The 25,422-nt window shown below is 43.2% G+C and overlaps 1 protein-coding gene across 2 annotated transcripts in view; it reads right to left on the bottom strand.

Moving 5' to 3' along the window:
- IL1RAPL1 (interleukin 1 receptor accessory protein like 1) overlaps positions 1-25,422 on the bottom strand; it is a 2,372,066-nt gene that overhangs the window by 1,718,134 nt on the left and 628,510 nt on the right. The window contains exon 3 of one of the 2 annotated variants that reach the window (XM_085622432.1): positions 3,974-4,033. The exons of the other annotated variant lie outside the window; for it this stretch is intronic. Coding sequence (XP_085478558.1) covers positions 3,974-4,033 — 60 coding nt within the window. The remainder of the gene's footprint in view (positions 1-3,973; positions 4,034-25,422) is intronic. 2 annotated transcript variants of the gene reach the window in all.

Genomic DNA, 25,422 nt, shown 5'->3' on the forward strand with positions numbered 1-25,422 from the left:
ACCTACCAGGGTTTAAAAACCCAGGGGCTTATTTATGAGCCCCTGCATCACTTTTGTACCGTTGTTGCGTCACTTTTTGTGATGCAGCAGCAGCAGCATACAAAATGCACCATGTTGCACCCTATTGTCAACGTTACGCATCTAAGCAGATGCGTCACTTTGTAAAGCCCTGTGCTACATTATACCTGCGTCAGGTATAATGTATGCAGGGTGCCCCCCCCCCCACAAAAAAGCCTCATAGAAGTGGCACCATTAAATCTATGTGATTTAGCTCCGCCACTTCTAGGATGCTACTGCGTCAATATCTTAGGCCTGCCTCACAGCAGGCATAAGACTGATGCAGGCCCTTTCACATGGGGCTTGTCCCATGTGAAAGGACATATTGCTAGAGCTAAGTCTGTTTTCAGACACACCCCAGCAATGCGTCACTTTTGCGCTAACAGATACATCAGTAATACTGATGTATCTGTCATTTCTTGCAAAATGATGCATCATACAGTAAATATGACACATCCATCATGTCGCAAGGAGAGCTCAGAGAAAACGTTTATATCACTGTTTTCACGCAGCGATGCAACAGTTTTCATAAATGAGGCCCCCCAACCTGCCTCAAATGCAAGGTAGAAATGACACATTCAGATTAAGAGGATATGACAGTGAATATAAAGAGGTTGACAAGATCTCCACAGACCTATTGGTTACATTGAACTGGGCGGTATTAAATCAGTTGCAAAGGGAGGATCAGACTCTGACTTACAGGAGCAATTTACTTCTATTCCATTACTTCACTTGCTTCCTTCATATCTTCCAACTCTGGGGGAAAAGTGTTGAATTAGAAGGAACACACAAAAAAACCAATATCAATGTGCCAGTGCAACAGCATTATGAAAGACATCTTGGTTCTGCAGCATCAAATACTGACCATTGCCCAGAACCCCAATAAGCAGCAGGAATTTATTAGGAAGGAATTTGCGCGGATAAAAATAAGTTACATAATCCTCGTAAAAAAACAAGAACACATTTTAAATAGAATACCTGGTATTTAAATAGATTACCCATTATATTTGTCCCCGTAATTCACTTTTTACCCATCTATGATTTGATGTTATACATTGCCTCCCAAATCCTTTACCCCTCCTTCAACAACTATGCAGAGGCAGAAGAGTAATGGGTGACGATAAATACCATGGCCTGTCCTCCCTCATCCAAATGTGAAAATGTACCTTGCCTGTCCATAACCAACCCCCACCACCTTCCCTGCCTTCCTTCCTCCTAATGAAGCTGTGCTTTTTGCTTTCAGTCAAAGCAGTCATGTAGCGCTGCACTGAGAGGCTCTCAGGGATCCATGTCAGCCTGGCCTGGAAAGCCTTTATGACATAGCAAAAGTGAGTAATGAGTTTTGTAATCATTTGTTGCTACGTCATGCAGGGCCGGACTGGCCGTATCGGGCACCGGGCACCCACTCGGTGCGCCGCACGGGAGGGGGCCGGTTTTGGGCCCCTGGGGGCTGTTTTTGTTACAGGGCCGGTTTTGCAGCATAGCTGCAGAATCTGCCCTGTAACAAAATCGGCCAAAAACCGGCCCTGGTAAAGAGCTCGGCCGCACCCCCAACCAACCGGGGGGGGACGGCCGAGCACTTTGTCAGGGCCGGTTTTGGTTCCCAGTCCGGCCCTGACGTCATGCAATGAATTCGCGGATTTAGAATCTGGTATAAATGATAGAGGCTTCCTATGGGAGCCATGCTGAACCTATAGAATTACAGATGGGTAACAGTGAATTAAGGGCATTTGTTTCTCTGAGCAGTTCTGAGTGATATCATAAAGACAGTGCGAGCGAAGCTCGAGTTGTCTATGATGTCACTCAGAACTCCGAGGTGAAAAACATCTCATAATTTACTTTGAATCCATCTGTAACTTTATTTTAAAGATGCCCCCCAACATCATCACCCCTTGCTTTCAACTGCTACACAGGAGCAGAGGAGTAATGCAAGGCGCCATGCATAACATAGCCTATCGTTGCGGACATAAATGTGCAAAAAACCTTACTTGCCATTCTTAACCAACCCCGCACCACCTTCCCTGTCTTCCTTCCAACTCTGGCAGCTATGCTTTTTGTATTTTATTCGAAGCAAACAAGCAGCACTGCACTGACGGGTTCTTAGGATGCCCAGTCATCCTGGCTTGGAATGCCTTTATTAAATAGCAATAGTATGACATGGGATATCAGGTAATGAGTTTTTGTACCAACTTTTGCTATGCCATAGCTGCAAATTACCAGATTTAGAATCTGGTGTAAACGATTGAGGCACAGCAATACATTTCATGATGAACAGATAGGGGGCTACAGTGGGAAAGCATAGAAAATACAATGTGAAATAAAACATTCCAATATCTGTTTCCTTAAGTTCTTTGATCAGTGATCGTCTATGGTACCTAATTGAATGTAGTTTACACAGAGGATTTTTTGTGGTCTTATTACATTTGAAGAAAGTGAATATGGAAGAATTCATCAATGATGAATGCTTTGGGAAGAGAATGTGGTCTAATGGCTAGGGCGTCGACCTCGGAGCTGGGGAACCGGGTTCGCGTTTCGGCCGGGACGCTCAACATTCTGTGATTCTGGGCAAATCACTTAATATCCCCGTGCCTAACAATAATGAATTCCTCGGTATGTAACATAACTGGTGCTCATGTAAAGCGCTTTGATACCTCCAGTTCTAGTTAGCGCTATCTAGAAATCCATTAAAAAAAAGATGATTTGCATTGAAGAAACATAACGAAGAAGAGCCAGAGTTATGTGTGAAAGTGTCTTTTCAACTCTTCTCACAGCACCTGCTGACAGTTCATTTTAGTAAAAGGAGCAGCAGCAACAGATGCGGTGATGAGGAACTGCTTTTAGTTTAAAATCTTTCCATTTTATATTGTTTTGAAAGCCAAAGGAGCTTTATCCGTTTCACTCAAGACTTCTTGTAAGATTACATTCTGGAATACAATCTACAGTGACCATTGTCACTGTTAAATACATCTGGGCAGCCATATTTTTGCATCACTATTTCTCCATGCACAATTACAGCACTAATCAGTTGGTTGAAAAACAACCCTGTAATAGAAAACAGTGCTGGTACAATTGATGTGTTTGCCACTCACACCAAGAGAAGAGTGTATGTGCATGAGGGACAACAGTGATGTAGTCCATGCTAGATTCTGGTGAGCATAATTATAACCTAATACATAGACTGCTTCTTTGGCATTGTGTACCACTCGAGTTACCTACCTATGGAGATTCCTTTCGATTATGAGAAAGTCAGGAAAAGTTTTTCAAAGCTGTTGTGGCACATGCCAATCTGTTTGTGCATCGGTGGGTGCAGTCCTGGTATGAGATTACTTTTTAGTGGTTTAGAATGGGAACCTCAAACGTAACCCTGCTGTACCTACAATTGTAAAGTTCTTTGTCGTACAAATACACGTTTAGCCAAACCAAACAAAATAACAACGTTGAAAACGTCCACATACTTCACTGTACTCACTGTGAGTTGTGATAAAATGAAGTCCCCATGGAGCATGCATGTTGGCAGGTACACTGAAAATTGTATACAATCACTTTCTACCCTCCAAAATGCATGGTTACAATGATCGCCTACTGCCAAGACATGGAGATGGTAATACGTTAAAATGAAATGATGAAAGACATACATTTTTTTATCAAACACATTCACAACGCATTAGAAGGAACTACACATTTCGTATGTGAAGTACGTTCAGAATAATAAAGGAACATCATGTAGTCGATTTCACACCGTTCTTGCCCTAACTCAACGAGTACGCATGACACAGCTATTACAATAAAGTGCCATTTATGATCATGTAGGGCCTTACTCAATGTGTGGTATACCCTTCTAATTCTGTTGCATGCCCATATGTTTTGCATCCTGAGACACCCACTTTGACTTTATCATGGACCTGGCCCTGTATACCTGATGCCAGATGCCGATATATCTTCTGTCCCATCTTGGCCAATAGCATTTTTTCTGCACCTGAAAATGAAAGGTGGAGAACATGAGAAAGGCTGACAGGCAGCCTGGCGGCATGAATGCAGGCCTACTGGCAATTTCTATCACATGCTAGTTCATTTAAAGATTTTGTCCAGTGCTTACGTAAAACAATAAGTGCCAGGGCCCTCGTCTGGAGGCCACTGCACCTTGCACCCCCATTGCTTTTGCAAATATATTTTTCAGGTCCCGAAGTTTGTATCACAAGCACAAGTACGTCTGGAATTTGGGTTACTAAATCAGCACCCAGCAAGACAAGCAGCAATATTAAAAATGTGTTGGAAATTAAAAGCAGCACAAGAGGATTCGTTGATGGGGTATTGTTGGATTGAAATAAAGAATCAAACAAAAGGAAAAAACGCCTGGAGTACAGACCTAGAAGAAGCATTGACAAACCTCAAAATGCAAGAAGCATGGAACACCAATTACACCTTTGCAACTTTTAAAAAATAGCTAATAATGCGGCAAAACAAATAGCTTGGATTACAGATAAAGCCGCATTAGCAAAGAAAAAACATGGCTGGACGGTATTAGCCACATATGAGAGATGCTCCCCACAACCATATTTAGTCAACCACATCACAACAGCTATCCAACAACTGCTACTTCGGATTCGGATGGGGGCTTTTATCTCAAAAGATCAGGTTCCAGCATGGAAACAAACATGGCCAACATCACTCTGCAGACTATGTGGTCAAGTAGAAGAAACTCTGACTCATTTATTGTGTATTTGTCCATACCTGAATAATTTGAGACGTTTTTATCTATCACATGCATTCCGTACATTTCAAATTAGATCATGACAGCCAGCAGTCATGTTAGCATTGAATAGCAACATGTTACAGGTAGCATGCAGGGCCACCAGATTTTTGCAGAAAGTTAGTTTCTTAATATAGAAAATCGAAAAATAGCATATGAGAACAAAATCTTTACAATTAAATGACCGAAGTGCAAACAATAGTTTAGAATCTAAAGATAAATCTTTTTTTAAAAATATGACTGTATAATATGCCTGTGTATTTTTTTAATTTTTTTTTATATATATGTCAATTGGAAGATGTTAGCACAAAAAATTGTAAAGGTTTTAACTAACTATATACAATAAATGTATTACTTACTTACTTACCCATTGCTTTTGCCAGCTCTGTCAATGACAGTACCATCACAACTACTAACCATCACACTTCTACAAGTGTGACAGTTCAGCATATTTCAGGCATCCAAAGCTAGAAGAATGGCATGGGCAGCAGGTATAAGAAACTTTTCATGCATATTGAATTAATAAACAACTGCTGTTTTGCTCATCTCTAATTTAAACAAACAGCACCACCATGTGGCACACTGTTGTAAGGGCCGGTGTTACCAATTAAGTGCTGATTTCGAGCACTGTAAACCACCCGCTAAAATTCAGCACAGGTAACTAAATGAAAACTTGTGAATATTTTAATCATGTAAAATTTCTGATTGAAGTTTTTTACATAATCAGAAATCCTTGTTAAAAAATGTAGAGTTGATTTGCAAAACCTGCTCTGGGAGTGCAATGGTGCTGGTTCTTACTTTTGTGCCCCCGCCCCGGGGTACTTGTGAATTACAGAAGGCGCCTCAGAAAACTGCAAACCCCCTTCTGCAAGGCTTATCACTTTGGCATACATTATGAGCCAGCACAATATTAGGAGGATGTTTCTTCATTTACATGGAACCTTTGGCCAGCCGAAGGGTACATATGCTTAAAGGAGGCAGACAAAAACTTCCCTACCTATTGAGTTGGGTGCAATTTGGACCTGATTTACAAAGGTAACTTACACTATTCTGTAATGTACATTTTGAATCAGTTTTCTACTTTTTGGCCATTCTCAAAATCCAAGTGTAAATTTACTCCAAAAGTGTAACTTACATGTCTTCATCAAATTGAAGGTCCTGGGGACTATACAGTTTTGAATAATTTACACTTATGAGTAGGTTTGCGACTTTTTGGCTATTCACAAAATCAGTGTGTAAGTTACACTTCTGGAGTAAATTTAGACTCAGATTTTATGACTAGCCAAATAGCAGAAAAGTTACTTAAAGTATACATTTCTCAAATTGTTTCACCTATATGAATTAGGCCCATAGGGCATGATTCACAAAGGTAAATTAAAACTTTTGTGTAAGTTTAGTATGATTTTGTTATTCACAAACTCTGAGTTAATCGGAGACTCCACAGTCAAGGCAGCGAACTCTGCACATACAAACACAGGACAGGTCAATCTTTTCATGTGCAGAGTTCTCTACCCGGACTGTGGAGTCTCTGCAGTCATAAAGTTACTATTAACTCGAAGTAAGTTTATGACTGTGGAGACTCCATAGTTGGAGCAGAGAACTTATCACATAAAATGATAGGCCTGCCTATATTTTTATGTGTGGAGTCGTCCGCCTTGACTGAAGAGTTTCCGCAGTTGTAAACTTACTATTATGTCAGAGTTAGTGAATAGCAAAAATTGCTAATCTTACACAAAAATGTAAGTTTACAGTTGTGATGCAGTTTCAGGGTCTATATCCAATGTGGAGGCATTTATTATGGGAACACGCAGTGACAAGGAGCACCCAAGGATATCCTGCAGCTAAAGGGAGCGACAAATTGCACCTGCCTGTGTGGGACACTTTCCCTATTTACAAAATCGAGCAGGTTTTCTGCATGAGAGAAAGATGGTATGGCTAACTTAACTCTACTACGTCTCCTTTTATTGATCCACTCTAAACAGACCTGATGTGAATTTCTGAGATCTTGCCTGCCGAGGGAGCAACACTTATTATTTTGATACAGTGTAGTGTTCCTGTCTTCTCTGGAGGAAGTTGGTGATCATTTGCCTTTATCACGATTGTACATAAAATTATTGTAATATTTCTAAATTCCCTTTTCACTCAGCCTTCATACTGCTGCCTGTTTATCTGTGATGACATACAAGCCCTGTCTCCTTCATATTAATATGTGAGTGGCACCCTTTGCTCCCACAGGTTAAAATAAGGTTTAAACCCTAAACAGCATTAACAGAAAGGCAACTTGAAACTGAGCGGTGAGTCTCAGAAAATCTGAATCTGAATATTTAAATGTTCAATAGGTGTGAGATTGTTTTTTTCTTACTCAGGTGAATCGAAAAGACAAACAACTTCACATTTTCTAAGATGAAAAATAGGTAACCCTTTACTCCCAACAGTAAGCAGTAGAGCAAACAAACATGTTTTTACTATTTAAACTATCCCACTCCCAGTGCCGCACTTGGGGGCATATTAACAATCCCCTGTCGCCACCATAACGTCACTGAAAGTGACATTGTGATGGTGATAGGGGCCTCGCCTTATTTACAATGCAGCATTAAGCCACTTGTATTGTATTGTATTTGTTCTTATATAGCGCTACTGTCACTCCACGGGTATCCTGGCGCTCTGATATAAACATGTATTACCGGTGCTGAGGGATTAGGCAGAGCTTAATGCTGCGGTTATATTCCATACAGGTTCCATAATATAGGCCCAGGTAATCTCATCCTCCTTCACCTATATTCTCTCCCTACATTACACTTGTCACAGTTTACAGGGACTGACCTTTTACCTAGATATTACACTGCAGTCAGAACGCGGGTTTTCCCTAGTTTGAAATTTCATACATTATGCATGAGAATTCTTGGAAGCACAGCATGACTACCATCTCCTGAATAAAATCTATGTACAAAGTTCATGCCCAACGCCATCCTTAGACCGACACAGTAACACAGCAACATAGGACCCCTGGGGAGATCTATGGGTATATATACATCACATCTTGCTAAGATAAGACAGGGACTTCCCGGCCGACACACTGACCAGAGACGCTGAGGTTCCTGCATGCAGACACTCCAGCTCATAGTGGTCTAACATCCCTCACAGGGTGTCCAACTCGAGACCAGGATGGGGTCCAATAGTCTCTCACTTCAGGTAATGGGGTTGACTAAATCCTAGAGGGATTTTTGGCTTAACACCTACACCCATACTAGGTACACTTAGGTCCATCACATCTTTTATCATGTGTTTTATATATTCGTATGTATTCATGATTTCAGTAAGAAGGTAGAACTATTCCAGATTAGACTAGGCAACACAAAAGAAAAGTGTCTCTAACAGCTATCAGACAAAGACTTGCCACAATGGCCACAATAACTCTAGGAGATAGGGAAGTGGACCTGGCTACAATAATATTTCAGGTTAACCATTTCACTGGAAAGGATACTTAAGGAACTCAAATGCAAATACTAACATTGAACACATGGTTACAACAAAAGGCGTTAGGGGACATTCAAACCATGAGCATTTATGTTCCAATACCCGGTTCAATGCCTGGAGGCCCATCTTGGGCAGCTGTCATGCTTTTCAAGTGACATATTCATTCATTCAAGAGAAAGAGTCACAATTAAGAAAATAAAAGACTAAAAAAGATTTCACTGCCTGATATATATTTGCCCATCTGATGAGCACTTTTACCAGTATTCACAGGATCAAGGGCTTAGTTGATGCTCTTTTAGTACTCTGAAGAAGGAGCTCACTGGTAAATGGGAAGAGAAGTATTCAGACCAAAAAAGGTGACTGCTTCCAAGAACCACAAAAGGTGCACCTTAAGGTGAAGTTGCTATAGATGAACCATTTTCCAAGTAATACCTACAGAAACTTTGTGATAAGAATGGGCTTTTAAACAAGCCCTGTATTTTTTATAATAAGCATTGGCAAAGCCAGCAATCTCACTTGTGATACTGGGGCACAAACCTACTGGATTGGCCAGAGCTTTTGTTTTACTAGATTGTCATCAAGCATGTGTATACAGGGCAGGTGTTTTTGAAGGCTTTTTCTCAAGGTTTATGAGAAATTACTCTAGGATGGCCACCAAGTTCATATGTATGCACAGTGACTAATTTGCAATAATTTTTCCTTTACAGTAAAAAGTAAAATAACAAATATATATATATATATATTCACTTAAAAAACCATAGGTTTCACACATGTTATAGTTAGCTGGACATTTCACTCGTGAAAAACCATTGAAATTCCCCCGTTATAGTTAGTGCAGGCAACTATAACTCACGCGACCGCAATCCTCTGCTGATGACGTCAGATATTTCATCACTGTATTTAGACACTTATTTACCCATGTCTTCTTCCATTAATTTTTAGCTATACATATATTACAAATATTTTTTTTTCAGAAAGACACATTTGTCATCAGTGATGTAATATCTGACGTCATCAGCAGAGGATTGCGGTCACGTGAGTTATAGTTGCCTGCACTAACTATAACGGGGGAATTTCAATGGTTTTTCACGAGTGAAATGTCCAGCTAACTATAACATGTGTGAAACCTATGGTTTTTTAAGTGAATTTGCAAGGTTTTTTAAATGCTAATTCCTAACTATAACGTGTGTGAAACCTATGGTTTTTTCAGTGAATTTGTACGGTTTTTTAAATGCTAAGTTATGTATTTATTTATTTATTTTAAGGTTTTTCATCGTACGCGCACCGTACGCGCACTGTGGGCGCGCGGTGCGCCTCACGCTCCGCGCGCCCACGTTACGCAGTTCGCGGAATTTTTCCGTTTCTACCGTACGCGCACACTACGCGTACTCTGCGATTTTTCGTAAAAAAATTAAAATACATTTTGGCCCTTGGGGGTCCTTCTGGGACCCCCTGACAAAGGCTAGGGGGTCAGGAACTGTCCACCCTGCCCCCTTTTCACGTTCTCCACCTTTGTTTTTCACCCCCTCAGACTGCGAGAGACAAAATGGCGGCCGACACTTCCTGGTTTCGACCGATTCGAATGTTTACTAAGATCTAACAACCAATCAGAATCGCGCTCGCGCACGGCAGCGTGCGCGTACGGTAAGTTTTACCGTACGCGCACGGTGCGCGCTTATAGATATATATATGCTTTTAAATGCTATTTTCTCAGGAAATACTGAACAGATTTACACCAGACCTGCAAAAGGCACATCCCTGACCTGAGGACTACCTCTCTGCCAAATTTCAAGTAATTCTGTTCAGCCGTTCGGGCTGTAGCTTGGACTAACGGTCCTATGGAAAAATGCATGGGGAAAACGCGTTTTGGGACCCCCCCCTTTTTCTCAGCCCCCGCTTGACTAATCCCCCCGAGACTTTCAGGGAAGGAGCGGAGCGCCCCACCTATTTTGAACATTTCGCGAGGATTCGTCAATCGGCGCCAAAGTTATTCCAAATAGATTGTTGCGGATTTCCTATGGAAACGCGGTCCTAACTATAACTATCTACTGGCGACCGCCAGTAGATAATATATAAACAGAAATATATATATATATATATTTACTGAAAAAAAACATAGGTTTCAGGCACGTTATAGTTAGAAATTAGCATTTAAAAAACCTTAGAAATTCACTGGTAAAAAACCATAGGTTTTTGGGACGTTATAGTAAGTTGGAGATTTCACTTGTATAAAACCATAGAAATCGGCCGTTATAGTTAGTAGACCTAACTATAACTCGCTACCCCGCAATGTACTGCTGATGACGTCACATATTACATCACTCATGACATGCTCAGTGACATCACTGATGACATCACTGATGACATCTCAAACGACATCACTGATGACATCACAGATGACATCATCCAGTGAATGTGTGTTTCTATAAAGTATAAAAATATGTTTTATATATATATATATATATATATATATATATATATATATATATATATATATAAGCCTCTGAAGAGAAGCATATTGAGCTTCGAAACGCGTCAGGCAAATCCACTACGGAGCGGCTCCTACAAGCGGATCCCCGTCCCTACCTACACATAAATCAAGCTGCTGGTCGAGTGCTACTTACAGGTGGACAACTTTGGAGCAGAATATAATACGCGGCCGTCCAGCCGCGGAGTATGCACCACCCCGGAAGTCTTGGGGGCCACGAAAGTGGAACAGTAGCCGTACATAGGATCGAGGACGGGCCCACTTGCAGGGTCCATACAGGACTTGATTATGTGCTTTCCGCACTTCACTTCCCATAATGCACAGTCTCATTTGAGCCTCCCATTGGTGGGTGTGTCATATGTTAAATGGCGAAGTGGGTTAGCGGTTGTGCACACCGTTTCTGTTAAAGCCTCTGAAGAGAAGCATATTGAGCTTCGAAACGCGTCAGGCAAATCCACTACGGAGCGGCTCCTACAAGCGGATCCCCGTCCCTACCTACACATAAATCAAGCTGCTGGTCGAGTGCTACTTACAGGTGGACAACTTTGGAGCAGAATATATATATATATATATATATATATATATATATATATATATATATATATATATATATATATATGCCAAGGTGTATTGATGTATGAGTGGGTGTATGAGTGTCTGAATGGATGATTTAGTAGTTGTGTGACTGACTGTATAAGTGAGTGATTAAATGTGTCTTACTGAATGCATGGGTTAGAGACTAAACTCTGTGAATGTCTTTATTAGTCTGTTAGTTGGTGTGTATGCGGCTGCATGGCTTGGTGAGTAGCTACATGAGTGTCTATATGGGTTATTTATTGGTTGTCTGAGTATCTGTATGGGTGTCTGAGTGTCTTTGTGGGTGGGTGGGGGTGTGTGACTCTGTGCATAGATATGTGAGTGGTTGTTACACTGTGTGAATTGGATTCAAGAGTTACTTATGGAAACACCTGTATGGGTGGGTGAGTGTGTGTATGTGTGTGTTGGTGAGTAAATGGATGTCGCAGTGGTGCATGTGTAAGTATCTACATATGTTTTAAAGCAGTATATGTGAGTGTTGGAGTATATTAATGACTATATGTGAGAGTGAGTGATTGCAAGAGTATCTGGTATGGATGAGTGTGTGTTTCTATGAGTGATTGTTTAAGAGAGTGAGTATGTGCTAGTATCTGTATAAATAAGTGTGGTGGTGTGTGTATGACTGTATAAGCAAGGAAATGGGTGTGTGATAGTTTCTTTGCATGACTGACCAGGTATATGAGTAACTCTTTGGGTGAGTGGCAGTGTGTGAGTGTCTATATGGGTTTATGAGTGGATATATCAGTGGCTGTATAGATGAATGACTGTGTGTATAAGAGACTGTATGGGTTAGTGGGTGGATGTGTGTGTAGACGTATGAATCACTGAGCAGGTATGTACTAACTGCTATTTGTCTGTCTATGGTTTCAATATTGGTGGTCTGTATTTTAGAGTGGGTATATGAAAGGTTTTATTAGGGTATGAGGAGGTGCATCAGATGATCAAGTGGATGATGTCATCAGTGATGTCATCAGTGATGTCACTGAGCATGTCATGAGTGATGTAATATGTGACGTCATCAGTAGTGCATTGCGGGGGCGCCAGTTAAAGTTAGGTCTACTAACTATAACGGCCGAATTTCTATGGTTTTATACCAGTGAAATCTCCAACTAACTATAACGTCCCTGAAACCTATGTTTTTTACCAGTGAATTTCTACGTTTTTTTAAATGCTAACTTAACTATTACGTGCCTGAAACCTATTGTTTTTTCAGTGAATTTCAAAGGTTTTTTAAATGCTAATTTCTAACTATGCCTACAAAGGTAGGACATGTGAAGAAAGAGGAAGAAAAGTGCAAAAAGAAGCAAGACAAATGCAGAAAGAGGCAACAGAAGTCCAGAAAGACGAAAAAAGTGCAGGAAGAAGAAGAGATGTGCAGAAAGAACCAACAAAGGAGCAGAAAGAGGCTGTGTTGCAAAATCATCCTGTGCCCACAACTTTTTCAGACGGGTACTGGTGGTAACTGACTCTGACTAACCAGGCCTAGAGCCAGTGCTATGCTAAAAGACACTTAGAATACAGTGAAAACACCTACATACAATAGGGAACACTATGCGTCGGGGTACCCCTGTGATTAGCATGTCCTTCTCTGTAAGGCCCTAGTACATAATAGGGCAGGGGGATTAAAACTACCTCTAAGTCAGAGGTGCAGAAATATGCTACTTTAACTAGTAGTCGCATTTGCAGAGTGGTGGAAAAAGGGTGCTGGGCGTCCAACCATCGCTCAGGAATTCCAATGTGTAGGACTTACAAGAGCTACCAAGAGGGATTATTGGCCCCCAAACTCCCTCAGGACTAAATTGGACTTCATCCCCCATCCCGTAGTCTACCACGAGGCACGTTTGCAGAGTGGTAGAGAAAGGGGGCCATGGCCTCCGAAGACGTCTTTGCAATCCCACTGTGTGGGACTTACTGGAGGTAACAAGAGGGGTAGTTGGCCCCCAAGGACATCCCTGGGGGCCAACTTCCCAAACTATTACCGCCAGTCAGTCCCACACAGCAGCATTGGTAAGTACTCGTACCAGGCCATGCCCACTTCGCCCACCACTCTACAAACGCGCTCCTTGGCACGCTCTTGGATGGGGATTGAAGTCCCCTTCACTGCTGGGGGTCCATTAGGGGCCAACTAGCCTACCTTTTACCCTCAGTAAGCCCCACGCAGTGGGACTGGTGAGAGCTAGCCAAAGGCCATGCCCCATTTCTCCACAACTCTGCAAATGTGCCCCCTGGCATGTTGTAAGCGGGGGGATTAAGTCCCCTTGAATCCTGAGTGTCCCTGGGGTCCAACTAGCCCACTCGGTACCTCCAGTAAGTGCCACAGAGCTGCGTTGCAGAGAGGTGTAAAAAGGGGTATGGCCTGGACCAACTCTCTGCAACGCAGACCTGTGGCGCATACTGGAGGTACCTGCTGGGCTAGTAGGCCACCAGCGGCCCTCAGGATTGAAGGGAAATTAATTCCCCAACTTAAAACGCACCACAGAGCATGACTGCACACATGTCACCTCAGGCCCTGCCCCCTCCCTTCACCACTGAGCAAACGCGCCCCGTGGCGCGTTTTAAGTTGGGGGATTAAGTCCCCTTGAATCCTGAGGGTCCCTGGGGTCCAACTAGCCCACCAGGTACCTCCAGTAAGCACCAGAAAGCTGCGTGGCAGAGAGGTGTAAAAAGGGGCGTGGCCTGGACCACCTCTCTGCAACACAGCCCTGTGGCACTTACTGAAGGTACCTGGTGGGCTAGTTGGCCCTCAGGGGCCCTCATGATTGAAGGGGAATTAATTCCCCAATTTAAAACGCGCCACAGGGCGCATTTGCAGAGTGTTGTTGGCACGATCGCAGAGGTTTTTTTTTAGAAGAGGGGATGTGTGGCCCCCCTTATTTTTCCTTTTTTTGGGCCCTTGGGACCCCATCTCCCAGGAACTGACCCCTTTTTAAAAAAAAAAAATATATATGAATGGGAAGGGGGCCGCGTGGGCCCCCCTCCCGTGGCCAATTCCGGCATCAGGGACCCCATCACCCGGGCATGGCCTTTATTTATTTATTTTTTTGGGGGAGGGGGGGCCACGTGGCCCCCCTCCCGGGTCACTTCTAGCCCCGGAGACCCCATCCCCCGGGGCAGGCCTTATCCGTTTTGGACAGTGGGGAGAGCCCCAATGCCCCCACGGTCTCACCGGCTCCCCGCGTCCTGCAGGAGCCGGCATTGCTTTTCCACATGGGGAGCTGCTGACATGCAGCTCCCCTTGTGGAAAAGCAATTCTGCTTTGCTTAATTGAAGCGAGAGCAGGTTTCTCTGCTCTCTCTTCAATGAAGCAAAGCAGTTTGCAATACCTGTCATTGCAAACAGCAGTGTCGTGGGGAGGGCACCCCGGGACACTGCAGGAGATGGCCCTGGGGGTTGCGGTCCCCAGGGCCATCAAGGGCTCCAGGAGGGGGGTCGCGTGGCCCCCCTCCCAACATTGGCAAAGCCCCGGGGAGGACCCCCGCATTTAAATACTTAGTGCTCCAGGGAGGTGGTGGTCCCCAGGGTGTGTGGGGGGGCTTGAGCCCCGCCAAATAGGTTCTTTTTAATAAAATAAAACATGCCCCGGGGGTGGCGGTCCCTGGGGCTGTGGGGGTGCCATGTGCCCCAGTAACACAAATCAATGTGGGGGGAGGTCCAAGGGAAAATCACTTTTTATAGACCTGCAGGTTGTGTTTCCCCTAATACTCAATATAATAAACACTGTGACAACCCGGGTCTCAAGCTGAGTCAAAGAGAACTGTCAGGCGAAAGTATTCCTATCTCTAATCCGACGTCTCTTTAAGAGAGACCCCTTCTAAGACAGGACCCATCAATCACTTAAGGTGGTGAGTTTGTCATCATTTGGGTCTGTGCATCTCAATATGACGAACCAGATCTTGGAATAGCGATCTGGTAACGTGCAGAGAAAATGCAACCAAAGAGGGTTATTGTCAGATCTCAAAGAGATTTCGTCAAAGATGACGTTGTACCCATAGATTAGTGAAGGGGATCCTAAGGTCAGCAGTACTAAATAATAAGAGTGTAAATAAAAATGGCTAGAGGCACTCAAATGTTCTTTATTCGGTAGAGTGCCCCTGTCATATTTAAAAAGCAATATGGCAATCTAGCACAAATAAGTTGTCATTATGCTAATGTCCATAGCAATGTGGTCGACATGTTTCTGCCCATTTCTGATCAAAAAGTATCGGGGCTTTCTTCAGGACCTTTGATACTGCTGTGGTTCAGTGACAAAATGTGACAAAGAAATTGAAAAAACATTTTGTGAATAAAATAATCCTACCGCACCGGTCAATTCAAGAGATATCGAAACCGGGTACCTAGGGACAAAAAAAGTGGTTGAGAAATACAAGCAACCTGGTGTATAGAAGACTCAGCAATAGGTCATCACTTTTCAATGACACTAAAAAACTCATATGATGATGCTGTTAAGCATTTAATTAATAAATCAAATTGCACTTACCCATAAGAATTGGGTGTTGCCCTCACCTCAACCTGGTCCTGACTCAGGAAAAGGGGCCCCGCTCTGGTTAAAAATGAAGAGAAAATACAGGTCGCTGGTTGTCATGCCTGAATATTGCCTCCTCATTAAGCATAGCTAAAAACAAAGAGAACTAGCCCATGTACTGTGAACAAGTGAACGGCAAAATGGTCATGGTCTGAGCATTAACTTGATCATGGCTCAGTGGTAGTCTAAAGATACGGTTTGCTTAGTTTAAAAAGCAATCAATAGCTGTCAGTGAATGTAAAAAAAGAAGCAGCGTGCAAATAGGTAGACTCACTGTCATAAGGAGAGTCATATAAGTACCAGTTTGTAAAAATCAGAGTAAACCTCCAAACATTAGGAAAAGTAAAGGAGCTAACGATGGCAGAGAAAACAGAGAGACAACCCTACTTTTGTTGTAAAGCCTGCATCGTATACTGGTAACAGTATATTTAAGTCAAGGTAAGTATTTGGAACAAACTGGAAAAACACGAGAGCTACTGTGACACCTACCTCTCCGTCGGTACCCCGGGGCGGTCTTTGAGTAAAGAACGGAGGTGTCGACGGTGAGGTCTTCGCTCTCTTTATAATCAGAGGAAGCCAAAGTGGCTACAGGTGTGAGGATATTCAGAGAGGGCTAGGTCAGTGCCTGTCCCGTTTTCCAGTTCAATGCGCATGTGTAGAGGGACCGATACTAATACAGGAGCGCCTCATTCTTATGCGCATGTGCGGCATCCAGCCATTAACCGACAACCGTATGCAAGGCTTCATGCTTGCACAGAAAGTGAAGTCTCAACGCATCTCTCGAAGAGAGAGAACAAGAGAAAACAAACGTACACTGTCTCTGTGATAGACATGATATGAATAAAGCAGGCAGAGGGTGAAAAATGCCAGAATAGCTACGGGTGTTAAAATATTCAAGAGGAGGCTAGGACAGTGCCTGTTCCGTTTTAGAGTGTAATATACATAAGGTGGCAGACAGATATTGATGCAAAAACACCTAGTTTCTGTGCACATGTGCGGTATATAGCCACTAGCCAACTAATGCATGAGAGCCCTCATGCTTAGACAAAGAGTACAATTAAACAAACCTTTATTGGAGGAAAACTCGACCTTATACGCGCTATCTCTGTGATAGAAATAATAATTGTAGAATACAATAAGGTCCGTGGTTCAAAGTTCTATCTGTTTGATAAACATTCGAACAAGGAGCTGTAGCAACATTATCTTATAACAACAGCCAAGGAATATCATCATTCAGCCCCACTGTGTCAGAATGTAACCGGTGTACCCATCTTTGTTCTCTGCGTAGCAGAAACCGTTGGACATCTGTTATGTGTGGGGGAATGTAGGGTTGTTCTAGAATTACCCACTGTAAGTCATTTTCTTTGTGGCCTGCTGTTTTGAAGTGATTAGTGAGTTTATTCGCACTTTTCTTACACCGTATGGTGCTTTTGTGTTCTGAGATCCTCAACTTGATCTTACGAGATGTCATGCCCACATAGTTTTTGTCACAGGGGCATTTTATCAGATAAATCACCCTTTCGCTGTTACAATTGGTGTGTTTGCTCAAGACCCAAGGTCTAGTTGTGCCAATATCTATCTCTGTTGTATGTGAAGTTTGAGGGCATGCTGAGCATGTCCCGCAGGGAAAATGGCCAATGACCGGAGGTAAGCCTCATAATGTGGTTTTGGCAGGGTTTTTCATTACTCTGGGACGTGTATGCACTAGTTGGTCTTTTATGTTAGAGCTCCTCTTGAAAGCAAATAGAGGAGGAGGCAAAATACTACCTTCAATTTTAAGCACTTTCCAATTCTTCAGAATACTCTTCTTTAGTGCATTGGAGTAAATACAGAAAGTATTGACACATGTGATTCTCTTTTCTTCATCAGTAGGATTGCAAATCTTCTTCTCCAGGAGAGCTTCCCTATGATTATTCGCAGCCCTTTTCATAGATGTTTTAATGGTTCTCTTGGGATACTGTCTCTCAAGAAGTTATGTAGAGAGGTGGAAAGCATGTTCTCTACACGGGGGTCTTTCCTCCTCCAGGGAGACCGATAATTTCAGGGATAGGGTCTCTCCTTGAACCACTATCTACCTTTGTAGATTTTTTCCTGAAGCCTCTTGTGAGAACTATGCCTTCCTACGTCGAGGACACCAAAGACTTGTTACGCATCCTAGATGGGATGCCATTTGATATCACACAAGATTTCCTGGTAAGCTTTGACGTTGAGTCATTGTATACCTGTATTCCGCAAAATGAAACACTGTCTGTTGTGAGAACGCTTCTGGAAGGAGTGGACTTGGAGAGTCCCACACCAGTGGATTTCATCATGTCATGTGCTACCATAGCCATGAAGGAGAACTTTTTCAAATTTGAGGATGAACTATTCTTACAAATCTCCGGTACATCCATGGGGAGCATTTTTGCTCCTTCTCTAGCGAACCTGTATGTTCATCAGATCGAGCAGACTGAGATCCTCTCAATAACTAATCCGTTTCTAGGTCATATTTTTACCTGGAAACGGTATATAGATGATATCTTGGTCATATGGAGAGGCACTACCGACACGATCAAGAATTTTCACTCCTGGCTGAACAGCAGGAATGAATTCCTAAAATTCACCTGTGAATTCTCTCAAGAAAGCATACCCTTTTTGGATCTATTGATTGGCTCCAATGATGGAATACTCAACACAGAACTGTACAGGAAACCGATGGCACGGAACTCCCTTTTACATTTTCAGAGCTTTCATCCTAAAGCTCTTAGGGAGAACCTGCCATTCGGACAATTTCTTCGTATACGCCGTAATTGTTCCGATATTTCTAAATACCGAGAACATGCTTTCCACCTCTCTACACAACTTCTTGAGAGACAGTATCCCAAGAGAACCATTAAAACATCTATGAAAAGGGCTGCGAATAATCATAGGGAAGCTCTCCTGGAGAAGAAGATTTGCAATCCTACTGATGAAGAAAAGAGAATCACATGTGTCAATACTTTCTGTAGTTACTCCAATGCACTAAAGAAGAGTATTCTGAAGAATTGGAAAGTGCTTAAAATTGAAGGTAGTATTTTGCCTCCTCCTCTATTTGCTTTCAAGAGGAGCTCTAACATAAAAGACCAACTAGTGCATACACGTCCCAGAGTAATGAAAAACCCTGCCAAAACCACATTATGGGGCTTACCTCCGGTCATTGGCCATTTTCCCTGCGGGACATGCTCAGCATGCCCTCAAACTTCACATACAACAGAGATAGATATTGGCACAACTAGACCTTGGGTCTTGAGCAAACACACCAATTGTAACAGCGAAAGGGTGATTTATCTGATAAAATGCCCCTGTGACAAAAACTATGTGGGCATGACATCTCGTACGATCAAGTTGAGGATCTCAGAACACAAAAGCACCATACGGTGTAAGAAAAGTGCGACTAAACTCACTAATCACTTCATAACAGCAGGCCACAAAGAAAATGACTTACAGTGGGTAATTCTAGAACAACCCTACATTCCCCCACACATAACAGATGTCCAACGGTTTCTGCTACGCAGAGAACAAAGATGGGTACACCGGTTACATTCTGACACAGTGGGGCTGAATGATGATATTCCTTGGCTGTTGTTATAAGATAATGTTGCTACAGCTCCTTGTTCGAATGTTTATCAAACAGATAGAACTTTGAACCACGGACCTTATTGTATTCTACAATTATTATTTCTATCACAGAGATAGCGCGTATAAGGTCGAGTTTTCCTCCAATAAAGGTTTGTTTAATTGTACTCTTTGTCTAAGCATGAGGGCTCTCATGCATTAGTTGGCTAGTGGCTATATACCGCACATGTGCACAGAAACTAGGTGTTTTTGCATCAATATCTGTCTGCCACCTTATGTATATTACACTCTAAAACGGAACAGGCACTGTCCTAGCCTCCTCTTGAATATTTTAACACCCGTAGCTATTCTGGCATTTTTCACCCTCTGCCTGCTTTATTCATATCATGTCTATCACAGAGACAGTGTACGTTTGTTTTCTCTTGTTCTCTCTCTTCGAGAGATGCGTTGAGACTTCACTTTCTGTGCAAGCATGAAGGCTTGCATACGGTTGTCGGTTAATGGCTGGATGCCGCACATGCGCATAAGAACGAGGCACTCCTGTATTAGTATCGGTCCCTCTACACATGCGCATTGAACTGGAAAACGGGACAGGCACTGACCTAGCCCTCTCTGAATATCCTCACACCTGTAGCCACTTTGGCTTCCTCTGATTATAAAGAGAGCGAAGACCTCACCGTCGACACCTCCGGTCTTTACTCAAAGACCGCCCCGGGGTACCGACGGAGAGGTAGGTGTCACAGTAGCTCTCGTGTTTTTCCAGTTTGTTCCAAATACTTACCTTGACTTAAATATACTGTTACCAGTATACGATGCAGGCTTTACAACAAGAGTAGGGTTGTCTCTCTGTTTTCTCTGCCATCGTTAGCTCCTTTACTTTTCCTAATGTTTGGAGGTTTACTCTGATTTTTACAAACTGGTACTTATAAATGAGACACTCTCCTTATGACAGTGAGTCTACCTATTTGCACGCTGCTTCTTTTTTTACATTCACTGACAGCTATTGATTGCTTTTTAAAATAAGCAAACCGTATCTTTAGACTACCACTGAGCCATGATCAAGTTAATGCTCAGACCATGACCATTTTGCCGTTCACTTGTTCACAGTACATGGGCTAGTTCTCTTTGTTTTTAGCTATGCTTAATGAGGAGGCAATATTCTGGCATGACAACCAGCGACCTGTATTTTCTCTTCATTTTTAACCAGAGCGGGGCCCCTTTCCCTGAGTCAGGACCAGGTTGAGGTGAGGGCAACACCCAATTCTTATGGGTAAGTGCAATTTGATTTATTAATTAAATGCTTAACAGCATCATCATATGCGTTTTTTAGTGTCATTGAAAAGTGATGACCTATTGCTGAGTCTTTTCTATACACCAGGTTGCTTGTATTTCTCAACCACTTTTTTTGTCCCTAGGTACCCGGTTTCGATATCTCTTGAATTGACCGGTGCGGTAGGATTATTTTATTCACAACATTTTTTTTCAATTTCTTTGTCACATTTTGTCACTGAACCACAGCAGTATCAAAGGTCCTGAAGAAAGCCCCGATACTTTTTGATCAGAAATGGGCAGAAACATGTCGACCACATTGCTATGGACATTAGCATAATGACAACTTATTTGTGCTAGATTGCCATATTGCTTTTTAAATATGACAGGGGCACTCTACCGAATAAAGAACATTTGAGTGCCTCTAGCCATTTTTATTTACACTCTTATTATTTAGTACTGCTGACCTTAGGATCCCCTTCACTAATCTATGGGTACAACGTCATCTTTGACGAAATCTCTTTGAGATCTGACAATAACCCTCTTTGGTTGCATTTTCTCTGCACGTTACCAGATCGCTATTCCAAGATCTGGTTCGTCATATTGAGATGCACAGACCCAAATGATGACAAACTCACCACCTTAAGTGATTGATGGGTCCTGTCTTAGAAGGGTTCTCTCTTAAAGAGACGTCGGATTAGAGATAGGAATACTTTCGCCTGACAGTTATCTTTGACTCAGCTTGAGACCCGGGTTGTCACAGTGTTTATTATGGTGCCATGTGCCCCCCCCCAAATATAAAAAATAACAAGCCCCAGGGGATGGCAGTCCCCGGGGCTGCAGGGGGGTCACATGCCCCCCGCAAATATTTAAGGAAAGCCCCGGGGGTGGCAGTTCCCGGGGCTGCGAGGGTGTCCCAGGGCCCCCGCAATTACAATATTGCATGCCCCCGGGACTTGGCCAACCCGGGGGCTAAATAATAACGAAGCGCGGTAGCCCACGCTTCATTTTTTTATTTTCGGACCAAATTCGCACTGGGAGCGCGAATCTCGCTGATTGTTTTTTTAAAAAAAATGCTTTTTCTGGCCCTGGGGGTCCTTTGTGGGACCCCATAAGCAGGCCTAGGTGATCAGGGGGTTTCTACCCTGCTCCCTTTTCTTGTTTTTCGTGTTTGTTTTTCTGTATTCTTGTGACTCGTTTCTACCGAGTCACAAGATGGCTGCCAACACTTCCTGGTTTGGAGTGTTGACAGCCAATTAGAATAAAGCTCGTGGTCGGGAGGGTCCGCGGATCCATCGCGCCTCTAGATATCGAAACTTTTATTTTTTGATCTTCTCAGCAACTACTGAACGGATTTACACCATTTAAAAAAAATTGTCTCTTTCTGAACCAAGGGCTACCTTTTTAGCAAATGTGGTGTAATTCCTTTCAGCAGATTCGAGCTGTCTAAAATTTCCTATAGAAATGAACATGGAGAAAACACGTTTTGGGATCCCCCTTTTTTCTCGGCCCCCGCTTGCCGAATCATCCCAAAACTTTCAAGATAGGAGATGACCGGTGCGCCCCACGAGTTTTGAAAATTTCGCAAAGAGTCTTCATCTGGCGCCAACGTTATTGGGAAAACAAAAAACGCTTTTCCTATGGAAACTGGGTCCTAACTATAACTATCTATATATATAGGTAGTTATGGTTAGGACCTAGTTTTCATAGGGTAAACATTTTTTGATTTGACAATATCGTTGGCGCTGTTAGACGAATCTTTGCGACATCTTCAAAACTAATGGCTCGCTCAGGTCAGCTCCGGTCTTAAAAGATTCGGGATGATTCGTCAAGCAGGGGGTCTAGAAAAAGGGGGGTCCCAAAACGGGTTTTCTCCATGTTAATTTCCATAGGAAACTTTAGACAAAGCTACAGCCTGAACTGCTGAACAGAATTACACCAAGTTTGGCAAAAGGGTATTTCTTTGTTCAGACAGTGTTCTTTTTTTTAAATGGTGTAAATCTGTTTAGTATGTCCTGAAAAATTCAATAACAAATATCGATGTCTGGTGACCTCCCGATCACGAGCTTCATTTTGATTGACTCCAAACCAAGAAGTGTTGGCAGCCATCTTGTGACTCAGTAAAACTGAAAGAAAAAAGGGAATAAAATGATTTTTTTTAAAAAGGGGCAGAGGAGAAACACCCTGACCCCGTAGACCTGGTAAGGGGGTCCCACAAAGACCACCAGGGCCTCAAAAAGCTTTTTTTTTTTTTTTTAAATGGCAAGATTTGCGTGGCTTTGCGAATCCTGCAGAGAAAATAATAAAATTAAAAAGTGAAGTCTCCCGCGCTTCGTTTTAACGAGCCCTGGGTGGGCCAGGTCCTGGGGGCAATATGCTAAATATATGTAGGGGTCCCATAGGACCCCACAGCCCCTGGGACCGCCACCTCCCCGGGGCTTAATCAATTGTGCGCAGGGGGCACGCGGTCCCCCGCAGCCCCGGGCACTACCACCTAACTGGGGCTTTTAACCCCTTCGATGCTCATGACGGAGCAGTTCCGTCATGAGCATCGGTTGGGCTGTGCTTATGACGGAACCGCTCCGTCATGTGCACAGCCCCTGGGGGAAGCGCTGGCGCTCCCCCCCTGGGGAATTGATGTTGGCACCACATCGGCATTTTTATTGGGCCTAACCCCACTAGATACCAGGGACTCATTTTAAAAATGAAATGGGAGTGACCCCTTGGGCAACGGTCGCTGCTAGGGGGCATATTGTTATTGTATGTGTATTCTGCCCCCCCCCCCGGGGGCAGATCAACCTATTTTTGTGCCCTTTCTGCCCCCGGGAGGGGCAGAAAACCCCACTAGGCACCAGGGATTTTGTTTTGTGAGTAATGGAAGTGACATGGTTGCTTCCTGGGGACAGATCTGCCCCTTTTTGGGCCTTTCTGCCCTAGGCGGGAGGGGGGAGGCAGAAAACCCTACTAGGCACTAGGGATATATTACTTTTGCAAGGGGGCACATTTCTGTCTGCTGTTTTCTGCCCCACCTAAGGGGCAGATTGGCCTGGCAGACAACCTCACCCGATCCCTTGGGCAAGATCACCCCCTATTTTTCTCAGCCCTATTTGAAGGCCCATCTGGCCGATTGACCATTTGGGTAGTAACATAGCGTGTTATAATGTTTTATTTTTTGTGAATTGCAATTGTAATGCTTTATTTTTCCTTTTTTGGTTCTAGGTGAAGGCTTTTGCTCTTTAGAATGTTCCAGGTTGCGGTTTCGTTACTGGTGGTTCTGCTGTTTGTGTAGTTGCATGTGTTTGGTAAGAGACTTTTTTTTGTACAATGTAAATGAGTTTCATTTCTCTGCATGAATTAGTTTTTTGCAAATGGTGTAATAATAGCAATATGTTTGGCTTCTGTTTTTTGAGTGTCAAAAACGTTTTGCATTTGTGCTCGATGTGTATTTTGTTGTCTTGTGAGTAATTGGTTTTGTTTTTTTCTTTCTAGTGGGATATCATTGGTTTTTGCTGTGTCTCTGCAGAGTAGGTGCTGGTGAGTGTAGCTGTCTCTTGTAAGTGAATTTTATAGTTTTTGAGTATATAGATCTTTGTGATAAATGCCCACATTTTTTTACTTACTTGTTTTGCACAGTGTTGGTTGTTGTTGAATTGTTTGTGCAGTCTCCTTTCTTAGTAAGGATAATGGCTAGCCGAAGGATTACTGCTCAGCAGGTTGTTGGTATGCTTTTTGAGCCTTCGTCTGACCATGGTTCAGAGAGTGACTCTGCATCTGAGGCAGAGGAGGCAGGGGAGGATTCTGGCAGTGAGTTTTCTCTCCACATGGAATCATCGGATGATGAAGATACTCTTAGTGCGGATGAAGTGCCTGTGTTAGAGGAGGGGATTGATGTGCCGATAGTGCGGCAAGAGGCATCTGGGCTGCAGCCTGGGGCTGCAAGACTTCCCGTTGGTGTAGTGCGGCAAGAGGCATCTGGGCTGCAGCGTGCGGCTGCAAGGCTTCCCGTTGGTGTAGTGCGTCAAGAGGCATCTGGGGCTGCAAGGCTTCCCGTTGGTATAGTGCAGCAAGAGGCATCTGGGCTGCAGCCTGGAGCTGCAAGGCTTCCTGTTGAAAGTGCTGACCTCTGTGTTGCCCCAGGCATGGTGCAGCTGGCATTGCCAGACTTTACTGGTGTTCCAGGGTGTAGAGTGAATACTGAAAACTTTTTGCCGATACATTTTTTTCAGTTGTTTATGGATGATGTGTTTTTGGCAGAGATTGTTGAGCAGACTAATTTGTATGCCGAACAGTTTTTGAGGGACAACAGTGCCAGTCTTAAGCCCACTCTAGAGCTACCCGTTGGACTCCCACAAATCTGGAAGAGATGAAGAAGTTCTTGGGTTTAACTTTTTTGATGGGCTTGCTAAGAAAGCCATCAATGTCTTCATATTGGTCTACTAGTCCCTTGATGGCAACTGCTATTTTTCCGGCAGTCATGAGTCTTGATAGGTATTTGTTTCTGCTTCGGATGATGCATTTTGTCGATAATGGTTTAGCGTTGTCATGAGATCACCCTGATTGTGACCGTCTTTTTAAGATTCGGCCTGTCATTGATCACTTTGTTGATCGATTTTCTTAGATCTATGCTCCAGGGAAAGAAATTGCAGTGGATGAGTCTTTGGTGTTGTT

This window comes from Triturus cristatus, chromosome 8 (genome assembly GCF_964204655.1).
Source record: "Triturus cristatus chromosome 8, aTriCri1.1, whole genome shotgun sequence".
In the NCBI taxonomy this organism is placed as follows: Eukaryota; Metazoa; Chordata; class Amphibia; order Caudata; family Salamandridae; genus Triturus; species Triturus cristatus.